Source organism: Hemitrygon akajei, chromosome 13, assembly GCF_048418815.1.
Source record: "Hemitrygon akajei chromosome 13, sHemAka1.3, whole genome shotgun sequence".
Classification (NCBI taxonomy): domain Eukaryota; kingdom Metazoa; phylum Chordata; class Chondrichthyes; order Myliobatiformes; family Dasyatidae; genus Hemitrygon; species Hemitrygon akajei.
The window spans coordinates 34,446,365-34,473,982 of NC_133136.1; the positions used below are offsets into that span (position 1 = coordinate 34,446,365).

General features: G+C 42.5%; 1 protein-coding gene across 1 annotated transcript in view; it reads right to left on the reverse strand.

The window, feature by feature from the left end:
* Positions 1-213: 213 nt before the first annotated feature.
* Positions 214-27,618, reverse strand: part of LOC140737759 (basigin-like) — a 70,381-nt gene continuing 42,976 nt past the window's right edge. Inside the window, exons 4-9 of the mRNA XM_073064383.1 lie at positions 17,926-18,014; positions 12,240-12,370; positions 9,275-9,548; positions 6,938-6,959; positions 6,782-6,854; positions 214-4,885 (exon numbers count right to left, since the gene is read on the reverse strand). Of these exons, the coding sequence (XP_072920484.1) occupies positions 6,797-6,854; positions 6,938-6,959; positions 9,275-9,548; positions 12,240-12,370; positions 17,926-18,014 (574 nt within the window). The 3' untranslated portion in view covers positions 214-4,885; positions 6,782-6,796. The remainder of the gene's footprint in view (positions 4,886-6,781; positions 6,855-6,937; positions 6,960-9,274; positions 9,549-12,239; positions 12,371-17,925; positions 18,015-27,618) is intronic.

A 27,618-nucleotide genomic window follows, 5' to 3' on the forward strand; every position in this document is an offset into this window, starting at 1 on the left:
ACAAGATTGACATAAGTTTATATAATTATGACATTCTACACACACGCACTAGTTGTTCAAATATGTGGGAATCATTTAAAACAACAACAGGCAGTTAAGTACTTTTCAAAAATGCCAAACCTGTTTACCATTCACCAGCAAGTTTGGGTTAAAATTGGTGAGTGAAGAAGAAATGGGTCTATCCCAAAATTGGGCATAACAACACTGAGGCAGTTGTTAAAATAATACTTTTATTTGCAATATTCAGCATACGCAGCAAAAATTGTTCAAAAATTAAACAATTTACCAAGGCACACAGATTTCACCAGTCAGTTACAGTGTCATAACTTTTTCAGTTTCATCTATTAAACAAAACTGGATATTCTGTTCACAGCAGAATCTGGTCAGAGCTTACTTTGTTGCTATTATTATAACTTCATATTTTTGTGCAGACGTCACAAGCAGCAGCAAAACTCACTTACATTATATGACTAGTGGGAGCAGAATTCCACCATGATCCACACTGAGATTCCAGTAGACAAGCCTGTTGCTGGTCTATTTTCCCTGTGCCAATCTTCACAGATTTCCAATTCTCTAGCAAGTACAGCAGGCCCCATTAAAATGTATGGGAGAAATGGCTCAAGAGTAGGCAGACAGCTATCTCAGTAGACAGAAAGATCTGCCCACTTATTGTGGGGATCAGTGAAGTTCAAACAACCACAGCGCTTGTTCCATTCTCTTTGGTCAACTTTACTTAGGCCCTGACATGTTACTGACCTAAAAGAGTTGTACGTTCTACAGGAAGACCCGTAGTCCACTGTGCAGGCCAGCTTGTCTCCAAGTTGTAAGGTAGAATTCAGTGACAAGTTGGAGAACATCCGACTTCCCACTCTTTCGATATACTCATCTGGCCCCTCAGCTTTATGCCAGAGCAGCACACACAAAATGCTGGAGGAACTCAGCAAGTTAGATAATACCCATGGAAAGGAATAACCAAAGTTTTGGGCGGAGACTCTTCAACAGAACTCAAGCTCTCAGCCCAAAATGCCCCTTTAAAAAATACTATTTTTGAAAAGTATCTAAATCATTTTAAAACATTCCTGATCAAAAGAGTCGCAAAAGCATTTCAAAGTAGTGTGTAGACTGGAGGGAGGAGGCATTCTGTTCCCAGACTGTTCCACCTTTGGGATTACTACAGTTACAAGATTCTGTGACAATCCTACAGGCAGAAAACATACTATTAGAGGAATACAAAATGTATTAAATTCAGAAATGGGCCAGTCAGAGTATGATCCAGTCTGGCCTACTGAATATCTTCTTTAATTTATTTTGGAGTTACAGCATTTACAGTATTATTTTGTTTTTTACTAATGTGGTCAAATAAAAACACATAATTATTTTCTTCTCTAAACCACAAATGCAATTAGCCTATTGACATTCACCATTTATGTGAAGCATTAGGATCAGGTGAAACTGCATCTAACAAAATACAGACAATGTACCTCCACAAGCTATTTTCATCAGTGCTCCTTTTGGACTTCCAACATTAGTCCTACATCTAATGTCTTGAGTGGCACAACACATTATTTCTCCCTTTCTAACCCAACGAGTCACTGATTACCAATGGAAATTTGTTCCCTTATTCTGATTTGTTGTACTTTATTAGCTAATTCTCCCTTCATGCAATATATTACTCTTTCTTAATAATGTACAATCATATCATTCACAGAAACAGATATGTGGCACCTTAATAATGCCTTTTCCTAAATAAACAACAGGGATGATTTCTTAGGTAACTTCACGTTCGGCACAGCTTTCTGGGCTGAAGGGCCTGTATTGTGTTGTAGGTTTTCTATGATACCCGACTAAGCAAACAGCTTTCTACAATAAAAAATAATTGTGGTACCCTTCAATAAATGTAAGGCAATTCAGGTTTTGAAAAACTAATTTTCTTACAGAATCAAGTGGTCAAAATTAAATTTTAAAGATCTGCTTTTCAAACAAAAGCCAAAGTACTGAGAGTGGTTTTGGGCCCTTATCTAAGAAAAAATGAGCTGGCATTGGAGAGAGTTCAGAGGAGTTTCGTGAGAATGGTTCTAGGAATGAAAGGGTTAATGTATGAGGAGCTTTTGATGGCTCTGAGTCGGTATTCACTGGAGTTTAGAAGAATGAGGATGGATCACATGAAACCTATAAAATATTAAAAGACCTAGATGGAACGGACATGGAGAGGAATGTTTCCTTATAGTGAAAAAGTCTAGGCTTGGAGGCATAGCCTCAGATTTAAAGGACATTCCATTAGAACAGAGATGAGCAATTCCTGCAACCAGTTGAGCCTATGGAATTCATTGCCACTGATGTGGTTGACATAGGAAGTATGATTAGAAATTAAGTTTGATTGAGTCAGAATCACTCAGGCCTTGCTGTGGAAAATGAATCTGGGTTCAAATCACTATAATGCAGTTTTGGTCCACTTCACCATATTGTTTGAGAACCCTGGATGGTTCTAGGGCTATGCCTAGCACGTTTGGAGAAATTCAATTTCTCGGCATGAGTCCCTATAACACAGGGGCTCATGACCTATTTTGTGCCATGAACCAATGCCATTAAGCAAGGGGTCCATGAACCTCAGGTTGGGAAGCCCTGCTCTAATATAAAGGTTTTGCAATCAAAATGGTCAAGAACGGTTGTGTGGCCAGCGAGCTGCACCTTTTTGGTCTCGACTCTCTGGCTGCAGGTCTCGGAAGAAGTGACACAACAAATTTTTAATATTGTAAATCAGTGAGTTGTTTGTTATGTCCCCCGTCTCGCTTTGAAACAGGGACACCTCTTTTCCCCTTATTAGGGAGAGAGATCCTACGGTATGTTGAATTACTGGGTGAATGAGTAGTTTTTGGGGTACTGCAAGTCTGTGTCTTTATTGAAGCTTTGCTGCACGCTTGAGTGCTCAGTGGAGGGTGCTGATGCTTTTTTTTTACAGGTGGGGTGGGGTCGCTGCCTTGCTGCTGTTTGTGCATGGGAGGGGGAGTTGTGGGGGGCTTTGGGGTTCTAACTGTCATTCATTCCTTGGGGCACTTCTGTGTTCTTGTGGATGTCTGCGAAGAAAAGGAATTTCACGATGTATATTATATACATTTCTCTAACATTAAATGTACTTATTGAAAAGATTGGCCTCCACCTTATTGAACCCATGTGAACTCTTCAGAACAGCACCCTGGTTAGGGATTTTGTTTTAAATTTCTGATCAGTAGGAACATTTTACAGAGCAGCTGAAAAATATCACAAATTCAACCCTTAGCTTTTGTTTGAGAACCAGAATATCTCCTCCCCCGCCCCCCCAGATTTAATCTGGACTAGTTGATTCTTAGAGAGAATAATAGATATTCAAAAGTAAAATACCCTCATAGTTATTGAAAAATACAACAATCATATTTATTCAAAAATGTGTTCTCTGGTAAGATATGATATCCACTGTTTATTAAGGAATCCAGCAATTATTAGCAGAAATTGAAACTTAAATAGTTATTAGAGGACACCATGGGCTAGTAAGGAAATAGAGTTGCCTCTTTGTTGTTAAGAGGCATGGCAACATTGTCATTACTAGAATCCAGTCATGTGTTTATTATGGAACACTAGATCTAGTAATTACCTAGTGATAAAGGCTGCCGTAGCCCAGTACTGAGCGAACAATATTTGCTTGCAATATCAACGGGTATCAACAATATCAAAGGGTAAAATGACAGTTTAAAAAAAAGGTATGTCAAGATTGAGGTGCTGCATGGTTTGGTAATAAGATTGTAGAGGAACATCCTGGATACGATTATGGAGGAGAACCCAAGTATTATAGAGGATATACTGTATGGTAACCATCTAAGGGAACTGCAGCCAAGGGATTATTTTGTAAGCCTTTAGGTAGATCTAAAGGCACTACAAAGATTAAGTAGCTCATGATGTCTCTGATGTTTCTGGACAGCTAAATTATGGCTTAAGATAAAGTGAATGATTAATCTAGCTTGAGAAAAACAGTAAACCTATGAAGAAATATCAGATATTGCTTTTATAATACTTGTTAAAGTTAATTTGATTCTGCATGAGCAAGGCTCATGAACAAATGGTTATCTAGGCTAGCTAAAAGTTAGGGTCACTTCTGGTAACAACCCCGGATCAATACCAGCACAAGCACAGATAATGTTTTTCCTTTGCTTGTCCTTCCGTTCCAGAACAATCACATGTAGGGACCGACCCCTATTCAGTATTCAAACGTTGGGTTAGCATTACAGACCATTACTGATTTTTGGCCAACAAACGCAAGATTACTTGAACTATTTATAGCCAAAAATTTGCAATGATCAAATACAAAGCAATATGCAATGCTGGAAATATCGCTGAGGACATGCAATGTCTGTGGAAAGAGATAATGTTTCAAGTTGATTAATATTCATTGGCAATTATTGACCTGAAGTATTAATGTGTCTTACAATAGATCCTGTCTGATCTGTTGTGTACTTCCAGCAACTCCTGGTTTTAAAACAACAGTCCAATGTATTGGTGATGTGAACTGTAGTATTACTACTTCCGCATCAAGGTTTTTAATATGCTTTCATTTGACTTCCATCTAATACATTCACTGTCATTCTTTCAGACACTTGGTAGCTTCAAATTAAACTAAACAATTATCATACAGTAGGTAGAGAGGATGTTTAAGAATTGTATCATTACAGTTCTTATGAATGGATTCATAAGACTTATATGGATACGAGGTTTAACTTGGCAAAGGAATTCTCTTCCTAATAGGGATGAAGAGAATGCAACACAAATATTCCTCAAACACATTGATGCTTCTTTTGAGCCATAATGGTGCATAGCAAAATAAAGATGCTCCCACACTTCTGGGCGTTCATATTTTCTGCAATAGAGAAAATAAAGAATATTAAATATTATTTCTAATTTGTAAGTGCCTAAATTGCATACACAGGAAATTACATATAGGAACAATATATACAGATCAATTGCAAATTTAAAATAAAAAATCACTTGGTTACCAATATTGTAGGAGATCTGGTGATTTTCAGACGCTGGTATTAACTTTCACTATGTTTTTATTGAGTCAATGGGTCAGTGCTAAAGGCATTTAACAATGCAGAAGGGGATCAGTGAAAACAGGCAAACCTCACTGGCTACTCAGTCTTCTTAAATAATGGAACTAAGACCATCTACATGCATGACATATCCAGTGCAGAGTTGAAGTAAAAATAATAGCTCAGAAGTAATCGGTTAGATCACACAGCTTCCATTTTAAAGCTTCAAAACAGATATCAAAATGACAAATTGCCAGGTCCTATGTGCTGCATTCTTCACTTCTTCCCATTTTGGAGAGCTTTTCAAGGGTTTCAAAAGCACATGTCTAAAACGAGGTTAGATTCTTTCTAAATGCATTTCCTCAAGCATTTTCAGGTATGTCTTAAAGCAATTCTAAAGGTCAGGAAGTAAAAGTCAACAATGGAAAGAAAACGTAGCTTTCTTTAGGAACTAATTTAGCAAACAAGCCACTAGTTAGGGAATTCAATAAATAGAGAACAAAATGGACTTTAGACCAGACTGTTAGTACGAGCTATGTAGCTTTGAAATAGCCACATTTCTAATTTAGGCTACGTCCACACTAGAGCGGATAATTTTGAAAATGCTGGTTTCGCATTAAAATGATACACATCCACACTAGGTGTTTTAAAAAATATCTCTGTCCACATTAAAACGGATATTTCAGCGAATCTCCTCCTACTGTGCATGTGCAGAGCACATCTACCGAAAATAAACGACAAGTTTGGGGTCGAATCTCGACGTGAAAGTGCACATTTGTGCAGTTACAGACTAGAAAAACTTAAACGACGGACAGCTGTTGGCTCTTGTGCAGGAGGACTTAAAACTTAAAAAAATACAAATACTGGAGCGTATGGAGGCAACAGACAGGGAGTTCACGGACAGATTGACCCGGCTGACGATGAACATTGAAAAACTGACCAACTCTGTTGCATTAATAAAGCACCTTGTTAAATGTATAAAACATGTCTGCATCAGTATTATCTTGTATTTCCATACAATATTACATTAGGCTGTTACACATCTATTGTCAGAGAAGTATTTGCATAAATAGGTAAACCACCTTCATACGAGCAAGGACAGAAAACAGGGCAAAGTGAGTATACTTATTTATTCAGTAAGTTATGGGTCAAAGTATTTGGTGAGTACATCTCTAACTCTTCTGGCTTCAGTCTCGTTGCCGTCTGTTCTGAAACTGTTAGGTTGCGTTACGTTCAAGAAAACAATGAAATGGCGCGCTGCCAGCACCATCTGTTCCGGCACGTCATGACAGCCTTTTTAGATTTCTCTGGTTACCCCGTCCACACTGCTCCAGTCAATCCGGCGTTTTCAAAATTACTCTGGAGAGCGTTTCTGAAAAGCTCCATTTTCAGGGGAGGAAAACGCCGTTTTAGTGTGGACGGAGGGTAAAAACGAAGAGAAAAAGCTTTGGTTACGGATTTTTCTGGTGTAGTGTGGACGTAGCCTTAATCTCATCACACTTTGTTTGTAATGAGCCAGATTAATTCTTAATTGAAGTTTGATATATTTTTGACAAGAACAAGAAGGAGTTTCACTGAGTTTCTTTCCAATGTTATTACCTTCATTCTCCGAGGTGAAAAAATTTCAAGGGATATCCTCCACCTCTCACCACAAATTTGGCAGAGCACTGGCTTTGCCTTGTACGATGTTTAAGCTCCTAATTTATATGAATCTTTTCACTCACTTGCAAGGAAATATGTTAAGTCTTTCTATGCCGGGCTCCATTTTCAGTGGATTCAAGCAGCTCTTCTGTGGTGCTAGAAAGTATTGACAGTTAATTAGAACAGAAAGAATTTCAAATCCAACTTGGTAATGAAATTTCAGGAAGTAAAATGCTTACTGGTTGTTTGAAGGGTTTTTATCTTATATATTGATATCCATTTGCCAGAAAGTTTACATGAAAGAGAAAATGATAAAATGGAGTTACATATTGCAAACATCCTTGTGAATGACCAGAGGCTCAATGCTTTTTCCTTATACAGCTACCCAAGTGCCACCACAATTTCATTGACTGGCTGAATAATCTCCATGAACAACTTTTCTTTTAAGTCCACTCAATTCCTCCAAATCAACGGTGTAGCCTTGGGAATCCACATTTCATACACCTGACTTTTTACGGAATACAATCTCATTCCGGTCTCATCCCTCATTTCTTTGCCCAGGTGCATTAATGATTCCATTGGTGCTACTTGCAGTCCGTAAGAAAGCCAACAGAATGTGAAAATTCATTGACAACAGAAGTAGGAAGCCATACCTCTGTCATACCGGGCCCTGCCACATCTAAAGGTCTGTGCACACCAACACCACCTCACTCTCATATTCACATGCTCTATCTTTATCTTTTCCCTTCCCTTACTTGATCTCCAGATATAGGTTGGCAACCCATATGCACTATACATTCATAGCTGTATTGATTACACTTTCTGATAAGAAATCCATTGCATTCTTTGATTTTCTCTATCTCTGAAATAGTTCTTATGGCAATCTTTTCCACATCATTGCTACAAAAATAAAGCGCTCCTTTACCATATCAAGCAATTGTAAATCAAGGCAACTAGATTTGCTGTGTTGTCTAGAAGCTACTTTGCCTCTCATCCAAGCAGCTTCTTCAGTTCTGATTCATGGAGAGTAGTTTTCTGGCTTATAAACTCTGAGTCGTATAAAAGTATAGCAATCACATGATGGTTGCTAAGAGTCGTAGAGGTAATGAGAGGGTCATTAGTCTTTGCATGATATGCAATGTGCACATTTTGGAAAGGGAGGAGAGGTGGTTTCAACGAGGGGTTAAAGAAGCCATCTTTGTCAAACTGGAAAACCCACCCCTGAACAGAGGGATGGGGTTTTGACACCAGCTACCGGCTACTTACAATGCAGCACAAACATCTCTACCCCACCATCTCCACAGCAGTTCACACTTCCATTCATGCAACAATAAGACTAATGACCTTATCATTACCTCTATGACTCTTAATGACCTCATTTGATTGCTTGTACCTTTAAACAACCCACAGAGCTTAAAAGCCCCAAAACAACGCACCATGGCTCAGAATTGAAGAAGCCTCTCAGATGAGTGGTGATATGTCTTCCGGACAACAGAACAAGTCGGTTGCCTTGATTTACTACTGTTTGATATACAATGACCTGGATGACTGAGAACCTTCACGGGTGTTCCTTTACCCTGAACTTATGGCGCTTTCTCGGCACCACAGTTCCACATGGCTCTCGATGTATCTGCTCCATGACTGCCTTCACATCCTCTCTTCCCACCTCGAGCCGGGAAAATATCACCTTTACCTCCACCTGCAGCATTTTATTTCACAATTCCAACATCAGCAGTTCTTTTTTTGCTTTCTGATAATCACACAGTTTTCGCTCAGTGTTCAGGGAATCATTTATCCACATTTTTATTTTTATTGAGAGGTTGACAAATCAGTAGATAGAGTTGAGAGTTTTCTTTCCCCTTGTGTAACAAGGTTGTGAGTTCAAATCCCACAGGAGAGACAAAATCCCAGCTGGCCAGACATGTCGGTGGGGCGGAGGAACTGGTGATATTTCTTCAGGTGAATTTTTCAGGTGGAATGTGAAACTGAGACCTCTTCTCTTTTCCCAGATAGATTCAATACGACCATGTAAACACAAAGTACACTGCAGATGCTGGGGCCAAAGCAACACGTACAACACGCTGGAGGAACTCAGCAGGTCGGGCAACATCCGTGGACACAAGCAGTCAAGGTTTTGGGCCGAGTCCTGACGAAGTGTCTCGGCCCGAAACGTTGACTGCTCCTCTCCACGGATGCTGCCCGACCTGCTGAGTTCCTCCAGCTTGTTGTACATGTTGCTTCAATACGACCACTATTTTTAAGATCAGAAGAGTTATTTCCCAAGGTCCTAGCTAATATTTTCCCCAAGTCAATATCTCGCAAGGAAGCAGTTTATCCTGAAGTTATCACATTACAGTTTATGGGAGTTTGTTACTCGTAATTTGGTTATCGTGCTTACTACATTACAATAGTGAATACATTTAAATACTTTGGATGTTCTCAAAACATCACAAGAACTGATAAATAAATGCAAGTCCTTCATATTTCACAGGATATAGAAATTACAGCATTAAAAACTGAATGGTTCAGTTTTGAATAAAAGATAAAATGCTAAAAGCAAAAAGCTAAATTCTTACCAGCAGGTTCTTCTTCCTTCTTCTTCATCCTTCTTTCACAAGTAAGTATGAAGATAACTAACACAATGACCTCAGCAACGATACACAGAAATGGGATAAGTGCAGCAGTGAGGTCGTGAACCTTCAGGTAGATCTTCAATGTACTGACCCCCACTGCGTAGACAGCTTCACAGTGGTAGTACGTAGTATTATCCACCGTGGCACTTTTTATTGCAAGTATTGATTTATTGCCATTACTGTGGATATCACATCCACCTGTCTCATTCATCAGCTCCTGCATAGATAGAAGATAAAACTGTTTTGAAACACTTGCATGCATGCTGGAAAATTTACAGCAGACTGGCAAACGCACACGGAGTAATTCCTTGTTCACACTCTATTACAAGAAATGAACCTCTATCAGTGAACCTTTTAATTCATATATATGATACAAGACTATAAGCCGTAGGAGCAGAATTAGGTCACCAAGTCTGCTCTGCCATTCCATCATGGCTGATTTATTATCCCCCTCGACCCATTTTTTTTTTATTGTCGGCAAAGCTACAATTAAAAGCCACCTGATTGCCTTTAGAAAGGATGGTGTAGCACTTCATTGAATGGAGTGAGAGAAACTAAATTATTGAATTGAACAGAATACTTCAATTCCGCATAAATTCTGTGGATAATTGGTATGCTTGCCCAAAGAAAATAATAGTTTTACCAGTTCTTCTGCAGCATGTTGATCTTTAAATTAGTATCTCAGAAATAGTTATCTGTGTTCATAATTTCTCAACGTCCCTTTAGATTCAGCATTCCTCTCCTGAGGTGCTGGCTCTCACTGAAGTACTGCATGACCACCGGTCTAACTATCATACCTTTCTGCAGGTTCATGTTCACAAAACCCTGCCAAACGCAATCCAGCTGTAACCTGTAATCTCAAGATTATAGGAGCAGAGACCAGACCATCCTCACAAGCCCGCACTCACATTCAGAAGAGTGCTGAAGTCATCTGCACTGTCCTGCCCAACCTCAACTACTTATTCTACTTAGGTCGAAATGTCTATCAATCTCATTTTAAATGTAATCACATACTGAGCATCCACAGCTCTTTCCATCAATCTCCCTTAAAGCCAGGAAGAGGCTGTATCAATACAGATCTGATTCCAGTCAAGATATGTGTAATTTTGTTCTCTTAGACAATCACATCATTCTATCTTTGTCAGCTATATATTCTTATATATTCATTTCCGCCTCAGAAGACAAAACTCAAGATTGGAGCTGAAAAACGTACGAATAAATAAAAGTTACATTTCAAAATGAGACCTTGCAGAAGGATCAGAAAATAACCTGAAATATAATTGGGCTGTGGAAGACAGTGGCTTGCTCTGAACTTAAATAAATAATTCTCTTCACTTGTCACGGGTTTGGGGATCAAGCTTTGTGATTTAACACCGACTGCTGGATGCTGATTTTCAGGTGTGGGTCTTCTGGGAATTACAGTAACGACGACAAACATTTAAATCAGTGACTGAGACAGGTGTGGACGAAGAACCTCATTTTCCACAATAGGACAACCCAGTGGCCTACATATGATGAAAGTCCTCATGTGTCATGGCCCAGTTCAGTAATGATGTACTGTGAGTCCTCTGCCACAGTTTTCAGAATCATAACTTCATGAAGAATACAAGAAACCAAAGACTAGTGGAGAGTGGGATGTTGGTAATGAGTAGAAGCAGGGTTGGGGGACAAGCAGGTTGACAGTCAGCAGCCTCGAATGTCTGGAAGCAAATCAATTTGACACCTTCACCTGGAGTTTCATTACTTAAACTTGCTTGTTCTAGGTGTCACAAATGCTAAACATTTTTCAGAATGCCATGTACTATTTTTTCCATCCTATATTCTAAAGGGTGTGTTCTGTGTGGAAAAGCATGTATTGATGTGCATCTAATGCATATATTGCAGAAGTATAAATTGTGACTGGCCAAATATCCAGAACAACAGAATTTAACTAGAAATGCTTCAAATTAGATAGATAGATAGATACTTTATTCATCCCAAAAGAAACTTACAAATGCACAGGTATACAAATATTAGAAGTAAGAAAGAATAAAAATAAGTTACCTTAGAAATAAGATGTACAAAATCTACAAGTCAAAGATTACGATCGCTTCCCCAGCTGTAGGTTGAGTCATTATAGAGCCTAATGGCTGAGGGTAAGAATAACCTCATATAGCCCTCTTTGGAGCAGTGCATTCCCTACATTATTATCTTTCATTCCAGAAAAATCACTGATTTTCAGACATGAAACACTTAAGATTTTCCTTATTATGCTTGCTATGTGTACAAAAATGTCATTAAAAAACTTTGTGTATTATGCAGGCTGCTCATGCTATACAAACACTAATAAACAGCATAATCTGTCATATATATCTACACTAAATGTGATGTAAACATATATTCGATTCTACATGTTAAATTTCCGTAAAATTTTTAAATGATTCAGTAGAAATACTGAAAAAAAATTTCAACGCTGTATCTTCAGTAATAGTTTGCAGAAAAGAAGGGTTTGCCTAACGTTGTGGTCATTTTACAAATTCAACAAGATAATATCCACACCTAATAAAGCCAGTGCCTCACAGCACCAGCACCACAGTTTCAATTCTGACTGCTTGTATGTGTGGACCATGCATACTCCCTCAAGACTGTGTTGTTTCCAATTTACTCCCACCTCCTGACAATAGTAGGTTGCCAGGTTAACTGACCACTAAAATATGTCCCTAGAGTGCAAGTGAGTGGGAGGAGTGAGAACCTTGATGATACTGTGAGGGTAATTTAAAAAATGAGATTAACAAAGACGAACAGTTGATGGTCTCCAAGAGATTTCCTCGCAGTTTTAGAAGTAATGCTCCCCGCCCTCATATCTGGCCATTTTAGTATATTAATATCAATTAATAATCTATTAATAATCAATTTCGATCTTCCCTACCCGTTTGTCGTCCTGGTCGTCCTTCCACCAAATCCATCTGAGTGGAGCATATTGACCACTTTCACAAGTTAAATTAACTTGATCGTGATTTGCACATGCCACATTTTGCCTTTCGGTCCAGATAGGGGGAACTGGGAATAAACAGATAAACAAGATTAATTTTGGTCCTAGACCAAAATTGAACAGAATTAATTGCTCTTTAGATGTTTTGCCATCAGTTGATTAGGTGTAAACTTCTGTAATTGAGCTTACCGTAACAGCAAATGCATCAGCATCTCTGGGAGCAAATGGATACTCTGCATTCTGGGCTGAGACTTTGCCAGGGACTGGTGATGTCACCTGACCCACTGCATTTCTCCAGCATTTTGTGTGTTGCTGCAGTCAATAAGTACTTTTGTTTTATTAAACACAATCATTGTGGTAATGTAGGAATTCCACATATAATCTGTGCTCAACAAACCATAAACAATCATGTGCTAAAGGGCAGATATGCTGTTTTCACTCATGTTGAGTGAGGGAAAGAATTTTGCCCAGAACACCAGAGCAAACTCTACTCTGGCATAAAAAAGGCACCTCCATTTATGCAGAGTTCCCTTTGCCCTACTGAAATTAATGGAGTGGCATAAGAATACACTACATTCTGATTTAAATACAATTGAGCCACAACACATTGTCTGATAGGATAGCTGGACGGATAATTACCCAATAACACCTTGAACCATTTTTAAAACCAAACGTGTCAATAATTTTTCAAACTAATTCCCTAACTAGACAGGTTTTAAATACTAGAGCTCAGATTTAATAGAATAAGGTCAGTATTTTGCAGAACACCTGGAAAACTTTATTTTCCCCAAACCCCATTATTCTTTCACATTTATTCCTGAACCAACAGGCCAGTTATCATGTTCTTTATCCCAAAGGATATATACCTTGACAGTCATTCTCCTATGGTCATGGGCTGGCCACTTGAAATTAACTTTCCTGCTCTACATGTTACTGAACTGCAGTCTTCCTTCATGCTGTAGTTTTCAAATATGACCAATGCTTGAAATACCACTTGTGTAGCAAATAAATTGAATGGTAAATATTACTCCATTTTTTTCATTATTAATTATTCCTAATAGCTCTCAGGTGTCCCATCTGCAGTATTGGACATCAGTAGCTCGCTCAGGAAAATCATCCCATTAAGTTTATTGTTGCTGACTTTTTACCACAAACTTTGCAACTCTCCACGCTGACTTGCATTATTTAAAATATATCACTGATGTTGTGGCGACCCACTTACTGCGCAGGCGAACCGGCTCACAAATAGCCAGCACTTTGGTAAGGCACCTCTGACGTCATTTCCGCCGGGAGAGGGCTGGCGCTAGGGATTAAATGCCAGCGCCGTGAAGTTTGAATAAACTAGTCTCGAAACGACTTACCGACTGCGTGTCGTTATTTCAGCGCTGTGTGCAGCACATCGCTACATTGGTGACCCCGACGGTCCAAACGGGATTTGGACCAAAGATGACCGACTCTTCATCTGTTCACGCAGTTTCGCTAAAGCTGCCATCATTCTGGACGCTGCGACCACGCGTGTGGTTTAGCCAAGCAGAAGCCCAGTTCCAGATTTGGCAGATATCTTCTGATTCCACGCGTTACTATCACGTGGTGAGCGCCCTTGACCAGGAGACGGCCGCCCAGGTTGCGGATTTCATACAGTCGCCCCCGGAAGAAGGCAAATATGAAGCATTCAAAGCACTGCTCATTGAGACCTTTGGCCTCTCACGGCGCGAGCGGGGTGCCCGCCTGCTTCACCTGGACGGTTTGGGAGACAGACTGCCGTCAGCATTGATGAACGAGATGCTGGCCCTGGCTGACGAACACAAGCCCTGCCTCATGTTTGAGCAAGCGTTCCTAGAGCAACTGCCCGAGGACGTAGATCTGCTGCTGGCCAACGCAGATTTCAGCGACCCCCAGAAAGTGGTGGCCCGGGCAGACGTGCTGTGGAAAGCCAAGAGGGAGAGCGTGGCATCCGTCGGTCAGATTACCAGGCCACGCGCCCAACAGCGGACCAGACCACGCCTGGCAGGGGGGCACACACAACACAGAGGCAGGAGTGAGGAGGCCAGTGAACAGTAGTGTTTCTACCACCAGCGGTGGGGCACAAAAGCCCGCCGTTGTCGCCCGCCCTGCAAGGGCCAGGGCCAGGGCCAGCTGCCGCTAATAACTATGGCGGCTGGCCATCAGGACAGCCTCTTGTGCGTCTGGGACAAACAGTCGGGACGCCGCTTTTTGGTCGACACCGGAGCGGAAATTAGCGTTTTGCCCCCAACTGGGTACGACACCCGCAACAGGAAGCCAGGACCCACCCTGAGGGCTGCAAACGGCAGCACAATACGGACCTATGGCACCCGCACAGTGCAGCTGCAGTTCGGCACCAGCCGGTTCACGTGGGACTTCACACTGGCCGCCGTGGCCCAACCACTCCTGGGGGCGGATTTCTTGCGAGCTCACAGCCTGCTGGTCGACTTGCAAGGGAAAAGACTGGTACATACCAAGACTTTCCAGACATTCCTGCTGGGTGAAGCCAAGTTGCCGGCCCCACACCTGGACTCCATCACACTGTCGGACAACGAATTCACCAGAATCCTGGTGGACTTTCCATCGATTCTGGCACCGCAGTTCATGGCAGCCATGCCCAGACACGGGGTTCAGCACCACATCCTGACCAAGGGACCACCCCTCCACGCCCGTGCATGAAGGCTCCCCCCGGAAAAGCTCCGCCTGGCAAAGGAGGAGTTCAAGAGGATGGAGGAATTGGGGATCGTACCGAGGTCCGACAGCCCATGGGCCTCCCCCCTGCACATGGTGCCCAAAGCAGCTGGGGGTTGGAGACCATGCGGCGACTACCGCAGACTGAACGAGACTACAACTCCAGACTGCTACCCTGTGCCGCACATACAGGACTTTGCAGCAAACCTGCACGGGGCAAGAATATTTTCCAAAGTAGACCTCGTCCGGGGATACCATCAAATCCCGGTGCACCCTGAAGACATCCCCAAAACGGCACTTATCACCCCGTTCGGACTGTTTGAGTTCCTCTGAATGTCGTTCGGCCTGAAGAATGCCGCACAGACATTCCAGCGGCTAATGGATGCGGTGGGACGCGACCTGGACTTTGCGTTCATCTATTTGGACAACATCCTTATAGCCAGCTGTAGTCCTCAGGAGCATCTGTCCCACCTCCGCCAGCTCTACTCCCACCTGAGTGATTTCGGCCTCACGATCAACCTGGCCAAATGCCAGTTCAGTCTCGATACCATCGACTTCCTGAGCCACAGGATTACCAAAGACGGCGCAACACCTCTGCCCACCAAGGTAGACGCGATCTGCCACTTTGCCCAGCCCAACGCAGTCAAAGGCCTGCAGGAGGTCATTGGTATGGTGAACTTCTACCACCGTTTCCTCCCCTCAACAGCCCGTATCATGCGCCCTTTGTACACCCTGATGTCAGGTAAAGGCAAGGACATTACTTGGGACGAAGAGGCCGCGGCCGCTTTCGTTAAAGCCAAGGAAGCCTTGGCAGATTCCACGATGCTGGTGCACCCCAGAATGGATGTTCCGACCGCACTCACGGTGGACGCATCCGACACATCAGTCGGTGGGGTGCTGGAGCAGGTCATCGAGGGGTGCTGGCAACCCCTGGCGTTCTTCAGCAAGCACCTACGACCACCCGAACTCAAGTACAGTGCTTTTGACTGGGAGCTTTTGGCACTGTATCTGGCAATCCGGCATTTCAGGTACTTCTTAGAATGCAGGCCGTTCACCACGTTTACGGACCACAAACCATTGACCTTCGCGTTCACGAAGGTGTCCGATCCCTGGTCGGCTCGCCAGCAGCGACATCTGTCCTACATATCCGAGTACACGACGGACATCCAGCATGTCTCGGGAAAGGACAACATCGTGGCGGACGCACTCTCCAGACCAGCTGTCCAGGCCCTGTCCCTGGGGGTGGACTATGCAGCACTGGCGGAGGCGCAGCAGGCAGACGATGAGATGCCCAGCTACAGGACCGCAGTCTTGGGTTTGCAGCTGCAGGACTTTCTCGTAGGCCCAGGTGATAGGACCCTCCTGTGCAACATGGCTACCGGCCAACCTCGCTCGCCCCATCATCCTGGCAGCCTGGAGGCGGCGGGTTTTCAACTCCATACACGGTTTGGCGCACCCATCTATCAGGACAACCGTCTGGCTGGTCCCCAGCAAGTTCGCGTGGCACGGACTTCGCAAGCAGGTCAGTGAATGGGCCAGAACGTGCACGCAGTGCCAAACAGCCAAGGTGCAGCGGCACACTAAAGCCCCGCCGCAGCAGTTCAAACCCACCCACCGGGGGTTCGACGACATTCATGTGGATATCGTGGGCCCCCTACCAGTGTCCCGAGGAGTACGGTACCTCCTAACTATGGTAGACCGGTTCACAAGGTGGCCAGAGGTGGTCCCGCTCACCGACACATCTGCTGATTCCTGCGCCCGAGCACTGATTGCCACCTGGGTAGCATGCTTCGGGGTACCGGCCCACATTATCTCCAACAGAGGCGTCCAGTTCGCCTCCAGCCTGTTGGGAACGCAACTACACCACACTACTGCCTACCACCCACAGTCGAACGGACTAGCGAAGCGCTTCCACTGTCACTTGAAGTCGGCTCTCATGGCCCGCCTGAGAGGACCTAACTGGATGGTTGAGCTTCCCTGGGTCCTGCTTGGAATTTGCACAGCGCCCAAAGAGGATCTGCACACCTCATCGGCCGAGTTGGTGTACGGCGCACCCCTGGCCATCCCAGGAGAGTTCATACCAGCCCCAAGGGGGCAAGAGCAAGAACCCGCAGCAGTCCTGGACAGACTACGCAAGAGGCTTGGCAACCTGGCCCCCGTACAGACTTCACAGCATGGACGGACCCCGACCCATGTACCCAAAGACCTGCAGAACTGTAAGTTTGTGTTTGTACAAAGGGGTGGACACCGGGCACTGCTACAGCGGCCGTACGAGGGGTCGTTCAAGGTGATCAACAACAACGGATACACGTATGTTCTGGATATTGGGGGGAGAGAGGAGGTTTTCACGGTGGACCGACTCAAACCAGCCCATGTGGACTTGGCGCAGCCGGTCAAGGTTCAGGCACCGCAGCGCAGAGGCAGACCTCCCAAACAGAGGCTGATCCAGACTGTGGACATTGGGGGAGGTATCGCCGGTTCTGGGGGGGGGGGGGGGGGGGGGGTTTATGTGGCGACCCACTTTCTGCGCAGGCAAACCAGCTCACTAATAGCCAACGTGCGGGGAGAGACTTTGGTAATGCACCTCTGACGTCATTTCCGCCCAGAGAGGGCGGGCACTAGGGATTAAATGCCAGCGCCGCAAAGTTTGAATAAACTAGTCTCGAAATGACTTCCCGACTGCGTGTCGTTATTTCAGCGCTGTGTGTAGCACATCGCTACATTGTATTAAATACTTAGTGAGAATTTTAAAACCCATTATCTGGTTTTCAACTTATAATGCATGGAAATTTATCAAAATATTCACATACCAAAAAAATACACATGGATAGAGCCATTAAATCAAAAGATTGGTTACCCAACCTAAGATATGACAGCAAGCATTGGTAAATATTGGGAAGCTTTCTGTTATCACAGAGAACAAACTCACTTTGTACTTCAAACCTGCCTTCCAAGTTGGGGTTTGTGTCAAAGATACAAGAATAGTTCCCAGCATCACTTTCATTCCAAAAATCAAACCTGCAATCACAAATCATGACAATTACTGATGTTAAAGCCCCTACTCATTTAATTATTCTTAAGCACATGACATTTCCCCTACTCTTAATTCATAATAAATAATGTATGAGCAAGGAAGGATTACAAGGATATGTTAGTGGTGTGAAATATAAGTAAATTGCAAAGAAGTTTTATGTGAGCATAAGTTGTTGAGACAAATTATCTATTTCTATTCTATGCCATAATATATTTTAAAAGCCTTGAAGGTAAGTGTACAATTTATTAACAGATATCCAGTTTGGATACGATTAGCTGTATAGAACATAGACCATAGAACAATACAGCACAATACAGGCCCTTCAGCCCACAATGCTGTGCCGACCCTCAAACCCTGCCTCCCAAGTAACCCTCCACCTTAAATTCCTCCATATACCTGTCTAGTAGTCTCTTAAACTTCACTAGTGTATCTGCCTCCACCACTGACTCAGGCACCAACCACTCTCTGAGTGAAAAACCTTCCTCTAATATCCCCCTTGAACTTTCCTCCCCTTACCTTAAAGCCATGTCCTCTTGTATTGAGCAGTGGTGCCCTGGGGAAGAGGCGCTGGCTGTCCACTCTGTCTATTCCTCTTAATATCTTGTACACCTCTATCATGTCTCCTCTCATCCTCCTTCTCTCCAAAGAGTAAAGCCCTAGCTCCCATAATCTCTGATCATAATCCATACTCTCTAAACCGGGCAGCATCCTGGTAAATCTCCTCTGTACCCTTTCCAATGCTTCCACATCCTTCCTATAGTGAGGCAACCAGAACTGGACACAGTACTCCAAGTGTGGCCTAACTAGAGTTTTATAGAGCTGCATCATTACCCTGTGACTCTTAAACTCTATCCCTCAACTTATGAAAGCTAACACCCCATAAGCTTTCTTAACTACCCTATCTACCTGTGAGGCAACTTTCAGGGATCTGTGGACATGTACCCCCAGATCCCTCTGCTTCTCCACACTTCCAAGTATCCTCCCATTTACTTTGTACTCTGCCTTGGAGTTTGTCCTTCCGAAGTGTACCACCTCACACTTCTCCAGGTTGAACTCCATCTGCCACTTCTCAGCCCACTTCTGCATCCTATCAATGTCTCTCTGCAATCTTCGACAATCCTCTACACTATCTACAACACCACCAACCTTTGTGTCGTCTGCAAACTTACCAACCCACCCTTCTACCCCCACATCCAGGTCGTTAATAAAAATCACGAAAAGTAGAGGTCCCAGAACCGATCCTTGTGGGACACCACTAGTCACAACCCTCCAATCTGAAAGTACTCCCTCCACCATGACCCTCTGCTTTCTGCAGGCAATGCAATTCTGAATCCACCTGGCCAAACTTCCCTGGATCTCATGCCTTCTGACTTTCTGAATAGGCCTACTGTGTGGAACCTTGTCAAATGTCTTACTAAAATCCATGTAGATCACATCCACTACACTACCCTCATCTATACGCCTGGTCACCTTCTCAAAGAACTTTACTAGGCTTGTTAGACACGATCTGCCCTTCACAAAGCCACGCTGACTGTCCCTGATCAGACCATGATTCTCTAAATGCCCATAGATTCTGTCTCTAAGAATCTTTTCCAACAGCTTTCCCACCACAGACGTAAGGCTCACTGGTCTATAATTACCCAGAATATCCCTACTACGTTGTTTGAACAAGGGGACAACATTCACCTCCCTCCAATCCTCCGGTACCATTCCCATGGACAATGAGGGCATAAAGATCCTAACCAGAGGCTCAGCAATCTCTTCCCTCGCCTCGTGGAGCAGCCTGGGGAATATTCCGTCAGGCCCCGGGGACTTATCCGTCCTAATGTATTTTAACAACTCCAACACCTCCTCTCCCTTAATATCAACATGCTCCAGAACATCAACCTCACTCATATTGTCCTCACTGTCATCGAGTGTCATCGAATACCAAAGAGAAGTATTCATTGAGGACCTTGTTCACTTCCACAGCCTTCAGGCAAATCTTCCCACTTTTATCTCTAATCGGTCCTACCTTCACTCCTGTCAACCTTTTGTTCTTCACATAATTGAAGAATGCCTTGGGGATTTTCCTTTACCCTTCTCACCAAGGCCTTCTCATGCACCCTTCTTGCTCTCCTCAGCCCCTTCTTAAGCTCCTTTCTTGCTACCCTATATTACTCAATAGACTTATCTGATCCTTGCTCCCTAAACCTCATGTGTGCTGCCTTCTTCCATCTGACTAGATTTTCCACTTCACTTGTCACCCATGGTTCCTTCATCCTACCCTCACCGGGACAAATTTATCCCTAACATCCTGCAAGAGATCCCTAAAAATCGACCACATGTCCATAGTACATTTCCCTGCAAAAATGTCATCCCAATTCACACCCGCAAGTTCTAGCCTTATAGCCTCATAATTTGACTTCCCAATTAAAACTTTTCCTGTCCTCTCTGATTTTATCCTTTTCCATGATAATGTTAAAGGCCGGGGAGCAGTGGTCACTGTCCCCCAGATGCTCACCCACTGAGATCTGTGACCTGACCTGGTTCGTTACTTAAGACTAGATCTAGTATGGCATTCCCCCAGTCAGCCTGTCAACATGCTGTGACAGGAATCCATCCTGGACGCACTTAACAAACTCTGCCCCGTCTAAACCATTGGAACTAATCAGGTGCCAATCAATATCAGGGAAGTTAAAGTCACCCATGATAACAACCCTGTTATTTTTGCACCTTTCCAAAATCTGCCTCCCAATCTGCTCCTCGGTATCTCTGCTGCTACCAGGGGCCTACAGAATACTCCCAATAGAGTAACTGCTCCCTTCCTGTTCCTGACTTCTACCCATACTGACTCAAAAGACGATCCTGCTACATTACCCACCCTTTCTTAGTTGTAATAGTATCCCTGACCAGTAATACCAACCCTCCTCCCTTCCCCCCCCCCCCCCCACCCTATTCCTTTTAAAGCACTGAACTCCATGAATATTGAGAATCCATTCCTGCCCTGGTGCCAGCCAGGTCTCTGTATTGGCCACTACATCATAATTCTGGACAAATGGTGGACAATTATTCACTTTTGGATAAATATTGCCTTTTTTGCATCAATTGATTACATTTTCATATAAAAAATAATTTCCAAACTGCATATTAATTCTTATCTGCTTTCTGTCATTAAATCGGATTATATAGTTTAAAATATGAACATTCTAAATCTATGAACAATTTTAACTTCAAAAGTGAAGCCTTTTTCAGTTCTTAAGCTGTCCCACATGGCCAAGGAGATGGGCTTTAAAGGTGTTGCCACAGGTGGAGCAGGAGGTGCTTGATGGGTTGTGCGAGCCAGTAGCTGCAATCAAAGTAATATGTCAAAAATATATACAAATTAATCTTAAATTAACAACATCAAGCAAAATAGGGCTGATATCATTTTATTTTACAATACCGTGGCATTACATGGTCAAAAAAGTCTATTGAAACTTTTTTGTTCACACTTCGAGCACTCCTCAAGTATAACAAAGTTGCTAATGTCAGCTAGTTTTATTGGTGTCTTCAGGGCTAAAGAATTTAAAATAATATTATCAAATCCTAGTGATATTATGATCCTGCTGTTAATGAGTTATAACTTATTGGTACTTAGAGCTAATTGTGCAATGCAGAACAATTAATATTTCACTTTGATTGATTATTATCAATGAATTAGCCAAAGGATATGAGTTGGGAAAATTGGTCTAAGCATGGTATCAAGGACCTCTGGGAAAACTTAAGAACAAAGATTGGTATCATCACTTTTACAAAGTGATTATAAAACCCTAAACACAACACTTCACATTAAAATGGACTTTTTCTTTGTCTGTGTTAGCTCTTACAAAAAAAACTGTTAATGTGCATTTATTTATTTAGATTTACAGCATGGAACAGGCCCTTTCACTGTCCATAAACCCACCTACTTAGCACTGGCCTAATCAGAGGACAATTTACAATGACCAATTAACCCACTAACAGGTGCATCTTTGGGCTGTGGGAGGAAATTGGAGCACCCAGAGGAAATCAATGCCAACACAGGGAGAATCTAAAAACTCATTACAGACTGCTCTGGACTTGGACTCTGACGCGCTGAGATATAATAGCATCGCATTAACCTCAACACTACTCATTAATTTAGGTTTTTCTTGTAAATGCTGCTTATGTAACACTAAGTGCCTGTGACACTGTTGCAAATAAGTTTTTTTTTCATTGCACTTGAGCATACATGTAGTTTTGCAAATTACAGTAATTTTGACTTTGGATAGTGTTAGCTGTGAGAGAAATAACTGCATGTGAAGTGCATGCAATAGCGCCACCCTGTGGATCAGGTAGAAAAAGATACTTAAAGGAAATTATTTGTCTTGGCCAGTTGTATAATGAATGCTAAGTTGAAAATAATAGAATGATTTTGCAAAATATAAGAAGCTTCAGCTGTTTCCACATCGAGTTATTTTCAGTCACCAAATTTGAACAGCTTTGTGCTTGTAAAAGGTTCCAATATACTTTACAGTTGATTTTTCTATGACTGAAGTTTAAACAACTTTTCATATTCTGCATCAATGCTAACTTTTGGTCTTTTGTCTGGAGTGTGTGCCTTCCTAAAATCTAGAAAAAAATGAAGGTGGAAAATTGCAAAAGATTTTATGAATGTTACACATTCTTAAACCACTTAGCTATCTCAAACCAGAACAGTTCTTGCCAATTTTAAACAGAAATGCAGTTTAAGGCTCTTGAACAACATTTAGAAATGATCTCAGGAAATTCTATTTCACATTATATACTCCTTAATAAAGCAAAGAAATCTTAGGAACTACAAGGAATGCTGAGATGTTAATTGAAAAAGATGTCAGAAATGAGAAAGACAGATCACTTCAAGGCAGATGAATCAAGAATAATGACCATCATATGTATACTGATCCTCTATTCTTAGATAGAATAAAATAAATAACACATGTGGCAATTATGTTTTCCTTTACAGATACATTGAGATCAATTTCATGGGTGCAGGAGCATGAATGTTTGACTTCCAATCAATTATTCAAAGGCCCATAATTCATTGAGATTGTTCAAATAACACCTCCTAAGCTGGATATGTTTAAATTCAATTTATCAAATAAATCTGGAATTAAAAAGCAATTATCATAATTACTGACCATGAAATTACTAACTTGTCACTATAAAAACATTTACTTCACAAATGTCCTTCAGGAAGGAAATCTGCTAATATACACTGATTCTACATCCAACACAAATTCAAAGTTCAAACTTATTATCAAAGTACATATATGTCACCATATACAACCCTGAGAATCATTTTCTTGCAGACATACTCAATAAATCTCATAACCATAATAGAATCAATGAAAGACTGCACCAACTCGGGCATTCAACCGGTGTGCAAAAGAAAAGGTGCAAATACAAAAAGAAAGACATAATAATACTAAATAAATATGCAATAAATATCAAGAACATGAAATGAAGAGTTCTTGAAAGTGAGCGCATGGAACATTTCAATGATGGGCAAGTGAAATTCAGGGAGGCTATCTGCTTTGGTTCAAGAGTCTGATGGTTGATACCTATACCTGAACCCGGTGATGTGTGCCCTCAGGCTCCTGTACCAGTGGGAAGAGAGTATGTTCTGATTGAGGAGAGCGGCAGTCCCTGATGATGGATGCTGCTTTCCTGAGACAACGCTTTGTGTGGATGTGCTCAGTGGTGGGGAGGGCTTTAACCATGGTGGACTGGACTGCACTCATGAGTTTTTGTAGGACTTTCCATTCAAGGGCATTGGTGTTTCTATACCAGGCGATGAAACAGTCAGTCAATATACTCTCCATTACACATCTAAAGAGGTTTGTCAAAGTTTTACATATTAGATATAATTTTAGAATCTACGCTAACTCCTTAGGAAGTAGAGGGACTGACTTGCCCAGGACAGGTTCTCCAAAGTAGTATCACCATGGAATTTAAAGTTGCTGACCCTGTTTACCTCAGATCCTCCAAGGAGGACTGGCTCATGAATCCCTGGTGTTCTCCTCCTGAAGTCAATAGTTTGCTCCTTGAGCAGACTACTGACATTGAGTGAGAGGTTATTGCTGTGGCACTACTCAGCCAGGTTTTCATTCCCCCTCCCATCTGCTGAATCATCACCACTTTTGATTCAGCCTACGACAGTGATGTTATCAGTAAACTTGTGTGTGGCATTAGAGCTGTGCTTAGCCTCACAGCCATAAGTGTAAAGTGAGTAGAGCAGTGGGCTAAGCACAGTCTTGGGTTGCACCTTTGCTGACAGAGATTGTGAAGGAGATGTTGATGCCAATCCGAACTGACCAGGGTCTGCAAGTGAAGAAATGGAGGAACCAATTGCATAAGGAGGTATTGAAGTCAAAGTCTTGAAGCTTATTGATTAGTCTTGAGGGGATGATAGTATTGAATGCTTAGCCATAGTTGATAAAAAGCATTCTGATGTATGCATCTTTGCTGTCTAGATGTTCCAGGGTTGAGTGAAAAGCTAACAAGATGGCATCTGCTGTAGACCTGTTGCATATTGGAGAAAACCCAAGTCATTTCTCAGACAGGAGTTGATATGTTTCATCACCAACCTTTCAGAACACTTCATCACTGTGGATGTAAGTGCTACTGGATGATAGTCATTGAGGCTGATTACTTGGGCACCAGTATAATTGAAGCCTGCTTGAAGCAGGTGGGTACCTCAGACTGCCAAACCTAGAGGTTAAGGATCTCAGTGAATACTCCAGCCAGTTGATCAACACAGGTCTTTAGTGCCTGGCCATGCACCCCATCTGGTCTGGATGCTTTATGTGGGTTCACCCTTCTGAAGGCTGCTCTGATGTCAGTCACCCTCAGAGACTGAAACCACATGATCACCGGGGACTGTTGGAGTTCACGACGCATGCTTCATGTTTTGATCGATAAAGCGAATACAAAAGGCATTGAGCACATCTGGAAGCAAAGCCCTGATGTCACTTGATTTACTTTCTCAGGTGATAGCATTCAAGCCCTGTCACGACTGTCGAGCATCCTTCGTTGATTCAATTTAGCCCTGAATTGCTACTTCGTCTATGAGATGGCCTTCTCGAGATTGTACCTGGACTTCTTGTAACTCTCTTGGTCACCAGACTTGAACACCTCTGATTTGCTCCTCAGCAGGTTGCAGATCTCATGGTTCATCCAGGGCTTCTGGTTGGGGAAGACTCTGAATGATTCTGTGGGGACACACTCGTCTACAACTGTTTTAATATCATGACAACCATGGAGTATTCATTCAGATCCACAGATGAGTCCTTGAACACGGCCCAGTTCACCATCTTGAAGCAATCCCATAGCAGCTCATCTGCTCTTGCAACCACCTCTGTGTTGTCCTAATCTCTGGAGCTTTGGTCTTTAGCCTCTGTCTGTACGCAGGTAGGACAAAGACAACCAAGTGATCATAATTACCAAGATGAAGTCTGGGCATGTTAGACATTCCTGATCTTAGTATAACAGTGGTCTAGTGTGTTGGGTGCACTGGTGATACAGGTTGTAAGCTGATTATAATTGGGAAGGGTTTTCTTAAAACAAGCCTGGTGAAATCCTTGACTCTGATTTGAAATGCTTCAGGATGGACTGTTCCTTGTTTGGAGATGGCATCATGCAATATCTCAAACGCTTGGTTACAGTCGGTGGCTGGTGTTATGTAAACTGGGGTTAGCTGTTCAAGATCTGGCGAATATGAGTTCGACAGAACACCACATCAGAGCACCACCTATCATGAAACACAAGCCTCCACCTTTTGCCTTTTCTACACGTTTGTAAATCATTAGTTCAGTCCATCCTGTGAATCTAGAAGCCCATGGGTCTGATCGTCATATCTGGCTGTGCTGGGAGTAAGCCATGTATCACTCAAACATAGAACACAACAATCTCTCATTTCCCCCCGATACAGCAATTTTTGTCCTCAGCTCCTCAGTTTTCTTCTCCATCGATTGTACATCTGCTAACAACATGCTGGAGGTCTCATCCCTCTGTATTTCACCCTGGCTTAGAGATCCCCCCCCCCCCACCTCCTCCCTTGCCGTACTGGCTTTGACAGACAAGTCCTTCAGAAAATCGTGAAATCTGGTTGGTTCCCAACTGCCCTCCGAAATAACCCTGAATACCCCTCAAATCATGGGGCAGCTACAGAGAGAAATAGATGGGGGAGACTTGGGAGTGCACATACATAGTTCATTGAAGATGTCACAGGTAGTCAGGCTGATGAATAAGGTGCTTGGAATGCTTGCCTTCGTCAGTCACCCTGCTATAGGAAGGATATCATTAAACTGAAGAGTGTGCACAAAAGGTTCACTAGGATTTCACTGGCAGAGGAGGCTTGAGTTACAAGGAGATGATAGATAGTTTAGGACTTTCTTTCCCTCGACTATAGGAAACTAAAGGGTAAATTAATAAATTAAATTGGTAAATTGGTCTATTATTGTCACAGGTGCCAAGTTGCAGTGAGAAATATACAGATCAGTTCATTGGAATATGCAAGGGGAACAGAAGGCCAAATAAAGTGTTATAGTTACAGTAGAAGTGCAATACAGGCAGGCAGAGGTTTATTAAATGACAGTCACAGAGCAGTATAGCACAGAAATAGGCCCTTCAGCTAATCTAGTCAATGCCGAGCTGTTATTCTGCCTTGAGCCATTGGACTTAACCTGGACCACACCCACTCCATCTATGTACTTATGGAAACTTCTCTTAAATATTGCAATCAAACTTAAATCCACTACTTCCACTGACAGCTCGTTCCACATTCACACTACCCTCTGAGTAAAGAAACTTCCTGTCAGGTTCCCCTTAAATATTTTGTCTATCAACTTTAACTAAGACCTCTGCATCTTAGTCTCACCCGACTTAAGTGGAAAAAGCCTGCTTGCCTTAGCCCTATCTATACCCCACATAATTTTGATTACCCCTATAAATGTCCCCTCATTCTCCTACTCTCCAGGGAATAAAGCCTTAATCTGATCTGATCAACCTTCCCCTGTAATTCGGGTACTCAAGTCCAAACAACATCCCTGTAAATTTTCTCTGTACTTTTTTTTTGTAATTTATTTTTTTTATTGAAGTTCATCATCAAACAAACATTTCCATAAGATGTATTTCAGACATTGTACATAATGCTTTCCTGTTGGTAGATTTCCAGAACTGCATGCAGTGCTTCAAATTAGGCTTCATCAATATCCTATACATACAACTTTACCATAACATCCCAACTTTTGCACTCAATACTTTGATTTATGAAGGACAATGTGTCAAAATCTTTCTTAATGACTGTTTCTACTTGTGACACCACTTTCAAGAAATTATGGTCAGATATTTCAGATCCCTTTGTTCTACCATACTCCTCAGTGCCCTATGTACACTGTGTATATCCTATGCTTGTTTGTCCTCCCCGAGTGCAACACCTCACACTTGTCTCCATTGAATTCCATCTGCCATTTTTCTGCCTATTTTTCCAGCTGGTCCAAATCCTGCTCATAGCCTTCCTCGTTGCCTCCAATCTTGCTATCATCCACAAATCTGCTGATCCAAGTC